The sequence below is a fragment of the Lithobates pipiens genome, unplaced genomic scaffold, assembly GCF_037356315.1.
Source record: "Lithobates pipiens isolate NorthernLeopardFrog02 unplaced genomic scaffold, aLitPip1_a1.2 Scaffold_19, whole genome shotgun sequence".
In the NCBI taxonomy this organism is placed as follows: domain Eukaryota; kingdom Metazoa; phylum Chordata; class Amphibia; order Anura; family Ranidae; genus Lithobates; species Lithobates pipiens.
In genome coordinates, this window is record NW_027507764.1 from 202,344,739 (window position 1) to 202,362,115 (window position 17,377).

At 44.1% G+C, this 17,377-nt stretch overlaps 1 protein-coding gene across 1 annotated transcript in view; it reads left to right on the forward strand.

Moving 5' to 3' along the window:
- The window catches only part of NPSR1 (neuropeptide S receptor 1), a 658,045-nt gene that overhangs the window by 411,666 nt on the left and 229,002 nt on the right, over positions 1–17,377 (forward strand). The window contains exon 6 of the mRNA XM_077493935.1: positions 2,707–2,783. Within this exon, the coding sequence (XP_077350061.1) occupies positions 2,707–2,783 (77 nt within the window). The remainder of the gene's footprint in view (positions 1–2,706; positions 2,784–17,377) is intronic.

Genomic DNA, 17,377 nt, shown 5'->3' on the forward strand with positions numbered 1-17,377 from the left:
TGTGGAGGAACATGACTGTGTGAATTTTGCTTTGATTAAGCAACCAGAGATGAGGATGATGATACAGGTTGTCTTATTTATTAAACAAGTGGCCAATACACTCAAAGGAGTTATTCCCACTTACCCTGTGAAGGGGTTGAATTCTCTGGTAAGGAGCAGTCTCACAGCTTTCCCAAGCAAAACATCCCTCTTAAGACTCTAAGAGGAATACACAGATGGGCATAACAGTATGTATCCCTACTGGCTCAAGCAGCCAGGGATAAGGATGGCACCTAATAGGATGTCACATTCAATAAACACATTGTCAATAGACTCTAAAGTCTAAAGTGTTTTCTGCTCACCATTTGAAAGGGTTACCTGCTCTGGCAATGAGAAGCTGCTTAGCAATACCAGGTGAAACAGCTGTTTTCTGAATTTCCGGATGGACATGACTGCATAATTCTGCTTTGTTCAAGCAACCAATAATAAGGATGATGCCACCTAACAGGTTGTCACATTCATTAAGCCTGTGGTCAATACACTCTAAAGGAGTGTTTCCACTCGCCCTGTGAAAGGGTTACTGAGCAGTCTCAAGCCTTCCCAAGCAAGCAATCTGCTTCGGATTCTTCCAAAGAGAAGACAGATGAGAATGACTGCAAGAATGTTGCCCTGTTCAAGGATCAACCTTGACCAAGGATAAAGATGACAACAACACCTATCCGGTTGTTGTTCTTCCCAAGTAGAGGGCAATAAATGTAATTCCTACTTTGTGTCAGGCAGGCTGTGATTAAGATGATGGCGACCAAGTTGTCAAAATTAAGCATATGGTCAATACACTCTAAAGGAATTGTTGAATTCATCTTCTGCCAGGGCCATCTATTCTGGCAATGTCCAGTCTTCTATTCAGGGCCTTCTCAAGCCAATCAATCCTCTTCAGTCTCTTCTGAACAGGAAGATGAGGACCTTTGTCCAAATTGGTATGATTGGTGAAATGCCTTTAAATAGAAGTGAAGGTTTGGAAGTATTTGAAGTACCTCCAGAGGACAGCTTGACAATTCTCTTATGTTAGATGGGTCAAGTGCTTGGTGTAAAAGATTGGGGTATGTCATCACAGCAGGATGTGAAAGTTATGCTCTTTTAAACTGAAAGATGTCTAGGGGTTGGGATCACCCCTCTGGTCAGTGTTTGTCCCTTGTGGGATTGGCCAAATGCATGTCCTTACCATCAGATGTTGTGGCCTTCAAGGACAAATGCTATCACTGCATTTGTCTTGGTCATAGAAGGTCAAGCCTAAATTTAATAGTGGGCAGTTTGGCCTGCCTCAAGATTAATGTCTACTGAGTTAAAGGAGACCGAAAAACTCAAGTGTCAGTTTATACGCTCACTCTCACTCCAGAGAGGTTAGCTTCTGCATTTCTGTCTGGGAGTCCAGGAAAAACTGGGAAGCTAACGCAGTAAGTCAATAAAGAGTTCCATGTCAGGATGCTTTCTGTTATTTTGGGATTGTTTCCGAAATGGGATCTTCCATCGCTGTTGGACGTTATTGCATCAGATGCCTTCAATCACCCTGTGGTACCTCTCAATGAAAACTGCTTTACTGGTGGCAATAACATCAGCCAGAAGAATCAGCATTGGTGGCCTTTGGGTTTAAAGAACCCATACTCGCGTAGTTCCAGACAGGGTGGTACTCGCGCCAATGCTCAAATTTTGTGCCTGAACTGACCTTCAGAGTCCATATCACACAAGAGGTTGTCCTCCTACATTCCTTTTTAGGAGTACTCAAATAATTAGCCCATTGGATGTGGGCCAAGCTTTAAAATGTTTAATCAAGGCGACTTCTGCCATCAGGAAGTTGGAGCATCTGTTTGTCATTCCAGGTGGAACACAATGATTTTAAGGGCTTCCAGCAAGATTATTGCCTCTTGGTTGGTAAAGCTCATCTCCTTGGCCTACAAGTTGAAAGAGTTGGCCGTGCCAGGAGAATAATGGCACCGTTCACTAGAAGGGTCTCGACCTTGAGAGTGTCAGCATGCTGAGTGTCTGAAACTGCAAGGCAGCTACTGTATGTGGGCACCAAAATATTCATGGCTTAATGATAGTTGAGTTTGGCAGAGGAATCCTGGCTTCTGTTTTTTTTTAAGTCACAATTGAGGGGTGTGTAGCATTATCCTTCCCCTGTTTTGGCTAGATGGTTCCCAGCTGTGCTGACATAGAGCGTCAGGAAAATGGAAAATTGAATTCAAATATTACCGTAATTTTCCTTTCCTGATGAGCTTCATGGCAGCACAGATCCCATCCAGCTTGGTAGGACTAGTTACAGAATGCAGAGGCTGTAGGTGGGCTCAAATGTATTTGAGTTAAGTCCTGGAGGCATGGGGAGCGGGGCCTATACCCCAGCTGTACTGCCATGAAGCTCGTCGGGAAAGGGAAATTAAGTAAGTATTTGAATTCAATTCAGTAAGTATTTGAATTCAATTTTCCGTTATCTTATCATCTTGGGTCAGGAAGGCTCACTGATTTTTTTAAATATAGGTAGCCACCAGAGAAAGAATGTGGAATAATTACATTATGGGGAACTAAGGGGTCAATTTTTTTTACGTTTTAACACAAGATTACACAACACAATTACTATCAATTATACCATGTAATATTTACTTAAAATTTACTTAATTACTAATCAATCAGACAGTATGGTAAAAAAAAATTTACTTTTTTTTTCTCCAACAGTGTCATTTATTTCATTGTGATCAGAACTATATGGGCAAAGAGTAAATCACATTCCGTGATAATTTCCAACTGTACTGGTAAGGAAATTCTCTTGTATAATTTGTAATAGTCATATTGAAAAAAGAACAAACATTTTGTAAAAAAAATATATATTTTTTTACTTTCTGCTATAAAACATATCCAATAAAAACATTTAAAAAATCGAATTTCTTCATAAATGTTGGCCAAATTGTATTTAACTACATACTTTTGATTAAAAAAATCTCAATAAGTGCATATTCATTGGTTTGTGTGAACGTTAAAGCATTTACAAACTATGGGGTATGTAGGGGAATTTTCATTTTTAGGCAATCTGACACTAACTGACGGGGGGAACAGACTAACTGCCATTGACATTACTAGTGATATTAATACAGTGATAAGTGATAATGCTATACACTAATAATGGAAGAGCTTAACATCTAGGGCGATCAAGGGGTTAATGTGTAGTTAACTATGTGTAATGTGTGTAAAGTGTGTGCTTCTTTTATTAATTGATCTCTAATTTTCTCATCCATGCTTTGCACAGAGATCATTCCCTCTGTACATAGCTTTGTGTGATTGTGATTGTGGGTTTTGAATGCACACAGCCGATCAGCAGGTCCCAGCCATAAATCATTTGCTGGGACTTGATGACAGGCTCCCGCTGTGTACAATCAAAGTGGATGCTGGTGAGGGCATGCATATACGCTCCCTAAACCTAGAAGTAGGCAACAACGTATAGGTACATCGGTTTGCCTATAACGGCCGCTCATCCACAGTACATTGCAGGCGGGCACTAAGTGCCTAAGAATTCATACAATTCTTATAGCATTAGCATATATAGCATATAGCATTATAACACTGAAAACTTCCATATAAATAGTTACTTCTTATTATAAAATAAACTTTATTATCAACAAGAGAATTATTGATTATATCTGTCCAAAATTAAACAGTGAGCCTGAAAATGTAGCTTTGATTATTAATTTGTTTTTAAATTAAATAAATAAAAAAAAGCCAAAGAAATACAGTTACATAATTTTTCATTAATTACATTTAAAAATGATATTCAGTTTATTGAAAGGTTTGACTGATGGAATTTCGACATTAATAAAATTTTTTTTTATTGGCTTTTCAGACTATTGTGAAAAATAATTTTAAAAACTTTGCTGCATTCTTTTGGATTATGTTTAACAGAACATTATAAATACAGTATATCCCTTTGTTTCTGCTGTGGACAGTTTACATAGTAATAATCTATTCCCCAATAAAAGTCTGCAAGTCTGCAAGGACCACGAGCAGTTCAAATTTCTCAGAAATTACACCAGTTTGGTTAGTGACAGTGATTGATTAAAGTATTGACTGATTACAACGTAAGACTGCCCACAGGCATGAAACTGTGGCATATATTGAACACTCTGTACCCTTTGTAGTCATCTCCTGTATGATCAATTCTGAGTGAAAAAAATACATATCATCTAAAATGGATTTTTCCAAATGATCATTGTTGTTTCCCTGACCTAAATCCAGGAATGTCTATTAAATACATAAACTGTAGTTGCACATAAACATTCACTGTAGTTGAAGTGAATGTATATGTTTATGTAAAGATATTTAAATCATGACATCTAATGTCTAGACCCAATCTGAAGGGAAAATATTTCACTGTGGCTTACTAATGAGCTCAGTATATTATATCATGACAATGACTAGCTTATGCTTAATACTATAGTAAAAAGGCATTTTACTGAGGTCTGATGACCCATTCATTCAGTCATGTCTATAGGTACCTTTTATCTTTTAGTATGTGTATTTTTTACAGTTATTCTGAAGGAAGCAATCTAATAACAGATAATTAGCAGAGGTTTTTCAACGATCTGTTGTATCTAAATAACATAATTTTCTTTTTATGAGGGAGTAAATTTTTGTAGGAAATCCTACTGATGTGATATAGTTGAATTTTGGTAAAGCAGTTAAAGATGCCCCACATAATTGTCTGGTGGAGGTTAAAGGCATTGTAAAGGTTCACTCCTTTGAAAAAAAATAACAAACATGTCATTCTTACCTGATGTGTGCAACGGTTTTGCACAGAGTGGCCCCAAACCTGTCCCTTTGGGGCCCCTGCAGCTGTCTGTTCCTCCTCTTCCCCATCTGCCCCCGTAACAAACCACTTGCTATGGGGGCTGATGTGTAGGTGCACTTCTGAGCTGGGCTGTGAGCGTTTATTGATACATAGTGTGACTAACAGGATTTGACTGACAACAGCAGGAGCCAATGGTTTCTGCAGCTCTCAGCCAAGCCTGGGATAGAGGGAAAAGGGGAGAAGAGATGCTGCAGATGGAACAGTGCTGGATTGAGAATGAATACAGGTAAGTGTTTAAGCATGTAACATAAAATATTGCAACAATCGCCATTTTATTCTCTATGGTCTCTGCTAAAAAAAACATATAAATGTATATATATATATATATATATATATATATATATATATATATATATATATATATATATATATATATATATATATATATTGTACAGGACACCAAGGTTGGGTCCTGGACGGGTGCTATGTAGCACCTATGGTGATAATAAAAGTGGTGTTGCGCTCCCACACGTGAATATATATATAAATATCACAAAAGAAGACCAATCATTATTATTAATAAACCAATCTCAAATATAAAAACAAATGTGTCACGTGTGCAATTATGTTGGTGTTCAAAACCAAAAAAGTGCTGATGTGCATAACAAATCACTACATAAAATAAATAAACCCACCCATAAATATCATAAAATATACATAAAGAATAAATGAGTAAAATTATGTAGTGGACAACGGAGGAAACAAATAAACAAAAAAATAAAAGCAAAGTGATGGTGTCACTCAAAGTGAAAAATCCATATAATCAATAAATAAATAGTCCAAGTGAAAGTGTCACTCAAAGTGAAAATCTATGACACAGTGGATAACATCCTCCACACAATAGTGAAACACACATATGTGGCAAGAAATATCCAAAGCAACAACGGTGATATCCGGGTGTTCACTGAGCACACTGGGTGATTACCTTACAGCTGTAAGGTATACAGCATGTATATAGCCTTCTAAGGGGAAACCAGGGAAGGAGCCTCGATCTCTTGTAACCTCACTGCCTCCCAATACGGGGTTAATCCTCGAGTTAACTCAAAGGAGATGCCCAGGAGATAAACATAAAGCCCACCATAGTGTAGTAGTTTTACAAAAAACACTAATTTAATTGAGATTAAAACTACTCACAAATTGAAGATGCATATAACACAGTACAATAACGAGCGTCCTGCTCGTGTGCGAATGTCACTTCCAGTGTCCTACACGTTACGTCACTGTCACGTGACTTCAACTGGGATGAAGGAAGTTTTGCAGTTTTGGAGGCTGCAAAAGATCCCTGTAAGGACTCTGAAAACTTTGGGGTGAAGACCCGACTACAGAACTGTAGGTGCTTTCTTTTCTTATTATTTGTGCTGAAGATAAGCAGACTTTAATTTACATTTTGTATGCTGAAGAAAAGCCTTATTTTTTACTTAATTATAAATAAAAGTATTTTTGGTTTCACCTTTTACCGGTTTATGCACTTGATCCCACGGAGCTAGTATCCCCAAACATTTCAACTGGTGTCTTGGATGCTGGCAAAAGTGCATTTGCAGCCGCAAAAACCGTTTAAAAACTGACATTTAAAAGAGACTGTGTACAAATTGCATGTCTTGGGTGAAGTCAGCTTAGACGCTGCAAGCAGCAGGCAAAGACATGGAGGAGGTCATCAGGGCTTTGGCACAAGCCACCTGTACCCAGCAGCAAGCTTCAGCAGATGCAAACCCTCGCCATGAGAAAGTGATGGCTCAGCAGCAGCAGGCCCTAGCACAGGCCATAGCTGCACAGCAGGAAAGCACACGGCTACTAGCTGCCCAGTTTACTGCTCAGCAGGAGTCCACTCAAGCATAGGTGGCTGCCTTGCAGGAGGCAGTACAGCGGCTGGCTCAGGGACGAGAACAAGCGGCTGTCGCTGCTGGCAACCAGGTGTCTGTGAGGGCCAGACATTTTTTACAAAAACGAACACCTAGTGATGATCTAGAGGCCTTTCTCACCACCTTTGAGAGGATAGCGGAGAGAGAGGGGTGGCCCCGTGACCAATGGGCCAGCATTATCTCCCCTTTTATCACCGGTGACCCTGCAAAAGGCCTATTTTGACCTCCCAATGGAAAATATCAGCGACTATGAGCGTCTGAAGGCAGAGATCCTGGCCCGCCTAGGACCACAGCTGTCCGGGCTCAGAGGGTGCATCGCTGGCGGTACAAACCTGACCGATCACCCAGGTCGCAAATGCATGAACTGGTACAGCTGGTTAAAAAATGGCTGCCGCCAGAAAAACTGTCAGGCTCACAGATGGTGGAACGAATAGTAATGGACTGGTACCTGCGGTCCCTGCCAGATGACCTACAGAGCTGGGTAAGCCATGGAGACCCTGCAACCGCTGACCAGCTGGTTGAGTTGGTTGAAAGGTACACCATAGTGGAGGACCTGCTTGGGCCTGCCAAGCGTAGAGAACTCCCACCAAGGGCAACCAGGCCAGCCATAGCACCTAGAAGAGAAGTCCTGCCAGATCCTGGGACCCGCAAAACTGCATCGTCTGCTACAGAGCCTCAAAGGGTGGTTCCTGTCCCAAGAACAGGAGACCTACAGTGTTGGCGATGTCGGTCCTGGGGACATACCCGGCGCAATGCCCACTTCAGGAGGAGCCTATGGACTGCAGGAGTGGTCGGAGAAGCTCCTTCTACGTGCAAAGAGTCTGCACCACTCATCTGGATCCAATTGCAGGACAGTTCGAGTGTGAAGTGTGGGTGAACCACCTTCCTGCCAGGCCGCTACTGGACTCTGGTATCATGGTAACACTTGTACATGCCAGGGTGATTGGGAGACTTGGCCCCATAAAGGAAAATCCTACGGTTAGTGTACATCCATGGGGACACCAAGGAGTACCCCTTGGTTTTGGTGACTGTGTCCTATGGCCATACCTCAGTGACCCAAGAGGTCGGGGTAGTGAGAAGCCTAATACATGACATTATAGTGGGGAAGGACTGTCCACTATTTTTCGAACTGTGGAGCCAGGTACAGATGAGGCTGCCAGGACAGCCAGGAGAACTGGGGACACTGAGCCTGGAAGAGACAGAGTCTGAGGGACCTGGGCCTGAAACCCCCACAACACACCCCACTGATACGGAGATACCGATTACTGATAATGATACTGCAGAGAATGTTAAGTTAAGTTATACTCTGAGGGGGGGCAAGTCTTCTTGTTACAGGTTATCCTGGGGGAGGATGATGAGGAGCTCTCCCCATTGCAGTTCCCGGTTGAGGAGGGTGAAGGGGAAACATCCTCAAGGCCAGTGCACCCAGACCTAGATGTACCCAGGGGTGCGTTTGGCACCGCCCAGGTGCGGGATCCTACCTTGGTCAATGCCCGAGAGCAGGTTTCTGTTGTGGATGGGATCTCACAAATGCCAGGAGCAGATCAGAGGTTTCCTCATTTTGCGTTGAAGGGGGACTTGCTTTATCGAGTGGCTGAAAGCCGTGGGGAAACTATAGAGCAGTTGCTGGTTCCTCAACCGTATAGGCGGATGCTACTTGATCTAACCCACAACGACGCACTGGGAGGACACTTGGGGGCAGAGAAAACAGAGGCCAGGATAACCGACTGGTTTTACTGGCCAGGGGTGAAGGTTGAGGTTAAAAGATATTGTGCATCTTGTCCCATTTTCTAGTTAACTACCCCAGTGCCCCACTATAGAAGCCCTCTGGTACCCTTGCCAATTATTGAGGTTCCATTCGAGCGGATCGCTATGGATATCATGGGACCCCTGGTAAAGTCGGCAAGGGGGCACCAATATATATTAGTCATTCTGGACTACGCAACCAGGTATCCAGAAGCAGTTCCTTTGAGGAAAACTTCCTCTAAAGCCATTGCCCGGGAACTATTTCAAATGTTTTCACGAACTGGATTTCCCAAGGAGATACTAACGGACCAGGGCACCCCTTTTATGTCTAAGGTGATGGCGGACTTGTGCAAACTGTTTCAGATTAAGCAGTTGTGGACATCCGTCTATCACCCGCAGACCAATGGCCTAGTTGAGAGGTTTAATAAAACCCTAAAGTCCATGCTAAAAAGAGTGGTCCAGAAAGACGGGAAGGATTGGGATATGTTACTCCCTGCCCTCTTGTTTGCCATCCGGGAGGTTCCACAAGCGTCCATGGGCTTCTCACCATTTGAGCTAGTGCATGGGCGACGGCCCCGGGGGTTGCTGAATCTTGTAAAGGAAACGTGGGAAAGTGAGTCCTCACCACACAAAACCGTGGTAGAGCATATCTCTCAAATGCGAAAGGTGATGCCGCTGGTGAGGGAGCACATGCAGAAGGCTCAAGAAGTCCAAAGAAGGGTGTATAACCGATCTGCAAAAGTCAGACAGTTTCAAGTAGGAGACCGGCTGGCTGTCCTAATACCCACAGTGGAGAGAAAGCTCTTGGCCAAGTGGCAAGGTCCATTTGAGATAGTGGAAAAAGTGAGGGAGGTAAACTACAAAGTACACCAGCCAGGGAAAAGAAAACCATACCAGATCTATCACGTGAATTTGTTGAAACCCTGGAGAGACAGAGACCAGGTGTCCACGGTGGTAGCGGTACAGTCAGGAGACCATGCAGGGATCGACCTGGTGCAGGTGGCTGCTACCTTAACTAGGCCCCAAACCCAGCAAGCAAAAGAGTTCCTCCAAAGAAATAGGGACATGTTTTCAGGGTTGCTGGGACTCACCAATGTCATCAAGCATGACATCGTAACTGAACCCAATGTAAAAATTCGGTTAACGCCTTACCGTATCCCAGAAGCTCATAGAGTGGCAGTGTCTGAAGAGGTCAAAAGAATGCTCGAGCTTGATGTCGAGGAGTCGCAGAGCGGGTGGTCAAGTCCAATTGTGTTGGTACCCAAACCCAATGGCACTCTTCGCTTCTGCAATGACTTTAGAAAACTTAATGAAATCTCCAAGTTTGATGCTTACCCCATGCCACGGGTAGATGAGCTCATTGAGAGGTTGGGTCCTGCCAGGTATATTACCACGTTGGACCTCACAAAAGGGTACTGGCAGATTCCCCTGACCAAGGAAGCTAGGGAGAAAATGGCCTTCTCTACCCCGAAAGGCCACTTCCAATACAAAAGAATGCCATTTGGTTTACACTCTGCCCCCGCTACGTTCCAAAGGGCCATGGACAAAACTTTGCGTCCACATCATCGGTACGCTTCAGTTTATTTGGATGACATCGTCATCTTCAGTCCTGATTTGGGAGTCCCATCTTCCCCGAGTTCAGGCATTCGTAGACTCCCTAAGAAGAGCAGGATTTACCATCAAACCCAAAAAATGTGCAGTTGGGGTGGAGGAAGCCAAGTACCTAGGGTACATTGTGGGTAGAGGGCTGGTAAAGCCCCAAATGAGTAAAGTGAAAGCCATACAGGACTGGCCCCGTCCCCTAACCAAGAAGCAGGTCAGAGCGTTTTTGGGCATAGTTGGCTACTACCGGAGGTTTATCCCCAACTTTGCCACCATTGCTGCACCATTGATTGACCTGACCAAAGGCAGAAAGTCGGTGATGGTAAAATGAAATGATGATGCCAAAAAAGCTTTTCAGAAGCTTAAGACGGCATTGTGCCAGGATCCGGTGCTCGTTGCTCCGGACTTTACTAAGGATTTTGTAGTACAGACAGATGCTTCAAATGAAGGGTTAGGAGCAGTCCTGTCACAGGTAATCAACGGGGAATAGCACCCTGTCGTTTTTCTAAGTAGAAAGCTGACGGCAGCGGAGAAAAACTATGCGGTGGTGGAGCGGGAGTGTCTTGCCATTAAGTGGGCCTTGGACTCCTTGCGGTATTTCCTCCTAGGCAGAAGGTTTCGCCTGGTATCCGACCATGCCCCACTGACCTGGATGAGGCAAAATAAGCACACTAATGCCAGGGTAACGAGGTAGTTCCTGTCTCTCCAGGAGTTCAATTTTGTGGTAGAGCACAGATCCGGGAGACTACATCAGAATGCCGATGCCCTCTCCTGGGTCCACTGTATGGTGTCAAGTGGTGCCTCCAACACCTCCACGTTGAGGCAGAGGAGGGGGATATGTACAGGACGCCAAGTTTGGGTCCTGGACGGGTCCTATGTAGCACCTATATTCGGGTTGTGGTCCCTTTTTTTACAAACAACGTGGTGGTTTATTGAGAATGTAACATACAAAAAAGATATTGTACAGACATTGGTCAATACAAAGAACGCGACAGTGGGAAACTTAGAAGAAATGCATTCTGTGTGGCAAGGGGGGCGCGCAGGTCCCCAATACATCAATAGGAGCAAGATACTGAAAGAAACGCATAAAAACAGAAACGAAAGTATACATAAGCAGCAGGGGGAACGGGTCCATAAGGCGAATCCAAGGGGACATTACATCAGGGGATCATAGGTTTCACCATTGCAATATTCTCATTGCGCAGTGCAGTGCCGACCCTCTTCGGTCCAATTACGCAGGGTCACCTAGCCCTTGTGAGGGAAGCTCATCGCAAGTGGCGGCTTCATTCAACCATGTGTCCCAGACTTTAGCATACTTAGAGTGACAACCCCTATGGGCATATAGTTCTTTCTTGTACGGGAGTACCTGATTGATCGCAGCCACCCATTCCTGAAACGTGGGGGGCTGGACTTGTAGCCATTTTCTCGCCACCAGTAACCTAGCCATACATAAAGATTCATGTAAAAATATCTTGTGGTACTTGTCCGAGTCTGGATCAGGGAAAACCCCCAAAAGGCACTGTTTGGGGCATAGTGTCAGAGGTGATCCCATCTTGTCGTGGATAAATCTGACAATTTGAGACCAGAAACATTGAATCACCGGGCAAGACCACAGGATATGAAAAAAGGTGCTTTGTAGGCTACCACACCTGGGGCAGAGGGGGCTGTAAGCTGGTTTATATTTAGCAATGCGCATCGGGGTCAAGTACGTTCTATGTAGAATATTCAGGTGGGTGAACCGATCTGAGAGTCTAGGTGAGACCTTTTTACCAGCATCCAGGGCATCTTCCCATTCATCAACCTCAAGTCCCCCAACATCCTCCAACCACCTCCTCCTAAGGGCCTCTGACAGTACAATCGCCGGGGGTCGAGTCAAAAGATTGTATACGCTAGAGATCAGTTTACGTGGGTCCTGCCCCAAGAGCACATCCACCACCGCCAGGCTCCCCACCCCAGGTGGGGACTGCCCAAATTGTGCCTGAAGAGCATGGCGAAGCTGGAGGTACCTGTAGAGCATGGAGTTCGGGAGTGCAAATTCCTCCTTAAGTTCTTGAAACGATTTTAGCACCCGATCTCGGTATAAGTCGGAGAGAAATCTAATCCCATGCGTGAGCCAGACCGAGTATCCCGGAAGCAGGCGCAATTCGCCCAGGCCGGGGTTATCCCAAAGTGGGGTGTGGGAGTGGGTCTCAGGAAAAGCCAGCTTCCTACCCACCACCTCCCAAATCCTGCAATGTGCATAAAGGAGTCCTCTGCGACCTCCCCGGAAGTCCGCCGAGGCGCAGGCTTTAAAGAGCATTTGGAAGGGATGGGTGATCAAGTGTCCACGCCTGGGGCAAATAAATGCTAAATACCTATCCCTGTCCTGTTTGTCCAGGTGGAAAAAGTGGGACACCTGGGCCGCCAGGTAATACAGGGCGAAGTCCGGCAGGGCCGCCCCTCCCAGATCCCCAGGGCACTTCAAGGGTTGTGGTCCCTTTAAGGGAATCCTGGTAGGCCTCAGGGGGTCACCCAAAAATGGGTGACAAATTCCAGGGATAGTTTTTAGGAGAGGACTTCGCGGTCCTCTCTATATTAAGAGAGATAGTTGGGACCCGGAATTTGGGGGGCTCTGAAGTGACATTTGGGTGGAAAAGAGCCTCCCTCCCTGAACACAGGGATTAGGCACACAGGGGGTTAAAGGCCTCCAAGAAGACAGCCCATAAGACAGGACGTAGTAGAGAGGTGGTGGTGAGGAGGATAAGGAGATTAACACCTGTCTGAGGAGCTATCTTGCTGTTTTGCTGTTTTGGAGGGTGCAAAAGATCTCTGTAAGGACTCTGAAAACTTTGGGGTGAAGACCAGACTACAGAACTGTAGGTGCTTTCTTTTCTTATTATTTGTGCTGAAGATAAGCGGACTTTAATTTACGTTTTGTATGCTGAAGAAAAGCCTTATTGGTCCAGCGGAGCTAGTGTCCCCAAACCTTACAGGGGGAAGGTGCTACACCGAATTTCATTTTATTTTATTTTATTGAAATACATTTAGTGCTGTACACAACCTGTATGTGTGCAAAGGTGATGTCCTCGTGGAACGCTATCTGCTGGCTGGAGCGCACCTGGTTTCTTGTAGCAGGAAGTTGCGGGTGGAACGCATATCCACCCGCACTTCCTGCTACAAGAAACCAGGTGCGCTCCAGCCAGCAGATAGCGTTCCACGAGGACATCACCTTTGCACACATACAGGTTGTGTACAGCACTAAATGTATTTCAATAAAATAAAATAAAATGAAATTCGGTGTAGCACCTTCCCCCTCGAGTGTACCACTAAGATCATCAGTAATTTCTATGTGGCAGATATTAACACAAAAAATCTCTATCGTATGTGGCGGTTAGTATTATTCTTGAACAGGAGTACATATGTATATCCACACACGTGTGCATGAGCACACGCGTGCGTTTCCGCATAAGATGCGACACTTGTAGTCGCCTCTCTCCCTCCTTTTTTTTTTTTTTTGGGGGGTGGAGCTTTCTGACCTGTCTGACCTGGGGTGGAGTTTTCTGACCTTTTCTACCTCATGGGCTTAGAGGTCTTTTTATATATATTTACTGGCAGCCTCCAGCGAGAGACCATAGCCCTCTTTGGCTCTGAAGAAAGGGGGTCACTCCCGAAACGCGTTAGCCATTTCCGTAGAGGTACTCATCAAATTCCTCGGACATCTGGTCTGGAGTCGCCAAACGTTTGGTGCGATGGATTTATTTGTATTGATTTTGCCTGTGATCATTACTCGTTTGTGAGTAGCCATTTTGCTATTTGATTCAATTTTAAATAAAGCTGTTTTATGGTAATGCACTAGGTCAGTGCGCCTTCCCCTTCTTTGTACAAACTAATTGATGCCATCCTTTTCAACCAACTCACCCTTCTGGGGTATGGATTGTTTGGGTATGTAAGGGTGGAGGTACAATTGTAATTTACAGCTTGCTCCACAATTTATCCTGTTAATGTACACTCTCTCTTTATTTAAATGCCTTGTTCTCAAGGTCTGTGCCCCCCACTCCCATGTTATTGCTGCTATTTTCCGACAACACAAGTCTTGTAAAGCTTTCTTAAGTGAATTTGCTGACTTGCTTTCTTTTTTTTTTTGCCTTAGTTTTAAGATAATCCTTATCCTTGGATAGTTTAATATACACATTAATTCCAGGACTTCCAATTTTGCAAAAGATTTTCTGACTTTGCAGGGATGCTTTAAACTAACTCAATTTGTTTGCATCCCCAAGCATATCAAAGAACACACCCTGGACCCTATGATTGCCAATCACTCATTTGTCTGACTGCTTTTCTCTTGACTTAGGGCTGTCTGACCACCTAGCAATTCTTTTCAATCTGGAATTAGCTGTTTCCAACACCTCCCTGTCTCAATCTGTAAATTACCGCAACTGGGCTTCTATTGATCAGCCCACATTTTTACTAATTCTGTTAATTCCTCCCTACTCTGCATCTCCATTTCTGACACCCTTGTTCACAAAATAGATGCCCTTAATCATGTGCTTTCATCTTCCCTTGACACATTTGCCATATTAAGAACTCAAAATAACCACTTGCAACCAATGAAGGCAGTCCTGTGGAGACTTTAGCGTAGGTAGAAATGTTCTGGCCTGACTATTTATTATCATGTTTGGAAGGACCATTGTGTGAATATAAGGGTCGAATTGAGACTTCTAGATCCAAAAATTTCTCCCACGTGTCATGCTTATCCCTAATGCAGGTGGTCAGATATTATAGCTAGTTATTGTGTTCTTCACCTATAGCAGCCCCCTTTCCCATAAGGCAAGCAGGCCTACTGGTACTTGGTTGACCCCAGGACTTATACACAATGTTAACTGAACTGAGCAAAGCAAACAGGTACTTGCAGTTGGCAGACAGGCAGAGTGGAGTTTCCTTCCTAAAAAGTAAGGGTTAAAATCTCTAGCAGTACCTGGTGAAGATGACATTAGCTAACAATCAGACAAGCCTATATGTAGGGAGATCTCAGAGACCCTGATGCTACTCCATGCCAGATCTGTACAGCAGCAACGTGATTCAGCTCACCTTTTACCTGACACTAGAGGCGGATCTTGTTGTCAGTAGGGATGGCCGAACTGTTCGCCTGGCGGTCGTTTCACGGTGAATTTTGAGTGTTCGTGATTCGCCCGATCGGCGGACTATTGCCGCTGTTTGCCTGGCGGACATATGTGTTTACAGTGTGAAAGAACTTTGACCCATGATGACACATCCATCATGGGGTACAGGACAGCCAATTGAGACATTTCAGCACATGGGCAATTGGACATTTCCCACTACCTTATAAATAGACCTGATCTGGCAGCCATTTTACATTCTGTCTTATGTCATTATAGAGAGAGGATGCTGTGTGGAGCAGGGAGAAACTGTGGTGACACAAATCGCTAGCTATTAGGTCCACAAAAGTCCTTTTAAGGACTGGTATGGTATAGGTGTAGTACAATATATAGGGTTGAGTACACTGCTATGCTGGTGATTGCAGCAGCCTGTCTTTTGTCAGTGCAGGGAGGGATAGGACGCTGTGTGCAGCAGGGACAGTCAGTTTAATCACTAGCTATTACTATTAGGTCATCAAAGGTCCTTGTAAGGACTGGTATAGGTGTACAGTATATAGGGCTGTACACGTATATTATACTTTCTTCCAAATATAGAAAGAATATTATACTTGACTGCTGCCCTATTCTGCAGCAGTCCTTTATCAGTGTAGGGACTGAGGTACAGTCTGCAAATCACTAGCTACTAGGTCCACAAAGGTCCTTGTAAGGACTGGTATAGGTGTACAATATATAGGGTTGTGGTGCACTGCTGCAGATTACTGCCCTGTTCTGCAGCAGTCCTTTATCAGTGTAGGGACTGAGGTACAGTCTGCAAATCACTAGCTACTAGGTCCATAAAGGTCCTTGTAAGGACTGGTATAAGTGTACAATATATAGGGTTGTGGTGCACTGCTGCAGATTACTGCCCTATTCTGCAGCAGTCCTTTATCAGTGTAGGGACTGAGGTACAGTCTGCAAATCACTAGCTACTAGGTCCACAAAGGTCCTTGTAAGGACTGGTATAGGTGTACAATATATAGGGTGCTGGTGCAGGGCTGTGCTGCAGATTACTGCCCTATTCTGCAGCAGTCCTTTATCAGTGTAGGGACTGAGGTACAGTCTGCAAATCACTAGCTACTAGGTCCAAAAAGGTCCTTGTAAGGACTGGTATAGGTGTACAATATATAGGGTTGTGGTGCACTGCTGTAGATTACTGCCCTATTCTGCAGCAGTCCTTTATCAGTGTATGGACTGAGGTACAGTCTGCAAATCACTAGCTACTAGGTCCACAAAGGTCCTTGTAAGGACTGGTATAGGTGTACAATATATAGGGTGGTGGTGCACTCCTGCAGATTACTGCCCTATTCTGCATCAGTTCTTTTTCAGTGTAGGGACTGAGGGACAGTCTGCAAATCACTAGCTACTAAGTCCACAAAGGTCCTTGTAAAGGACTGGTATAGGTGTACAATATATAGGTGTATCACTAAAACACATAGGACATATGTGGAAGGGCCACCTTAGAAAAGAACCTTTATAAAATTAACTGCCAGGATTCGGAAGCAGTCTCTGATCCTGGCAGGCACTGACCTAGGGGGGACATAAACACACAGACAAACCCGTGTTAACAAAAAACATAAAACATATACAACGTCCGGATGCCAGATCTCAGGTACATAGATGATGTCCTGATGATCTGGAAGGGAGATGAACATTCCCTCAGGGAGTTTATGGATTTCCTCAATATCAATGATCGCAATATCAGATTAACGTATGTATGGGATCCGGAAAGAATTTCATTTTTAGATCTATCGATCAGCATGTCTGATCTCTCTCTATCTACTCAAACTTTCCGGAAAGATACCTCGGCGAATACACTGTTGATGGCTGATAGTCACCATCCACAGTGGCTAAAAAACGGTATCCCAGTGGGACAGTTTCTTTGTATTAAACAAAACTGTTCAAATGCAGAGGATTACAAACGAGAAAGCGACGAACTTTACAAACGATTCCGGGAAAGGGGGTATCCACATAAACAAATTAGAAGAGCAAAACGGAAAGCAGGAGAGAGGAATCGATCCTCTCCTCTAGAGAAGAATACCCCCGAAATCCCTTCTACAGAGGTTGAAGGATCCCCTGTTAGGATAATCCACTCATTTTGGTGCAGAATGGGAAACAGTACGCTCAATCCTTCAGAAACATTGGGATATTCTCACAAGCAAACCAGG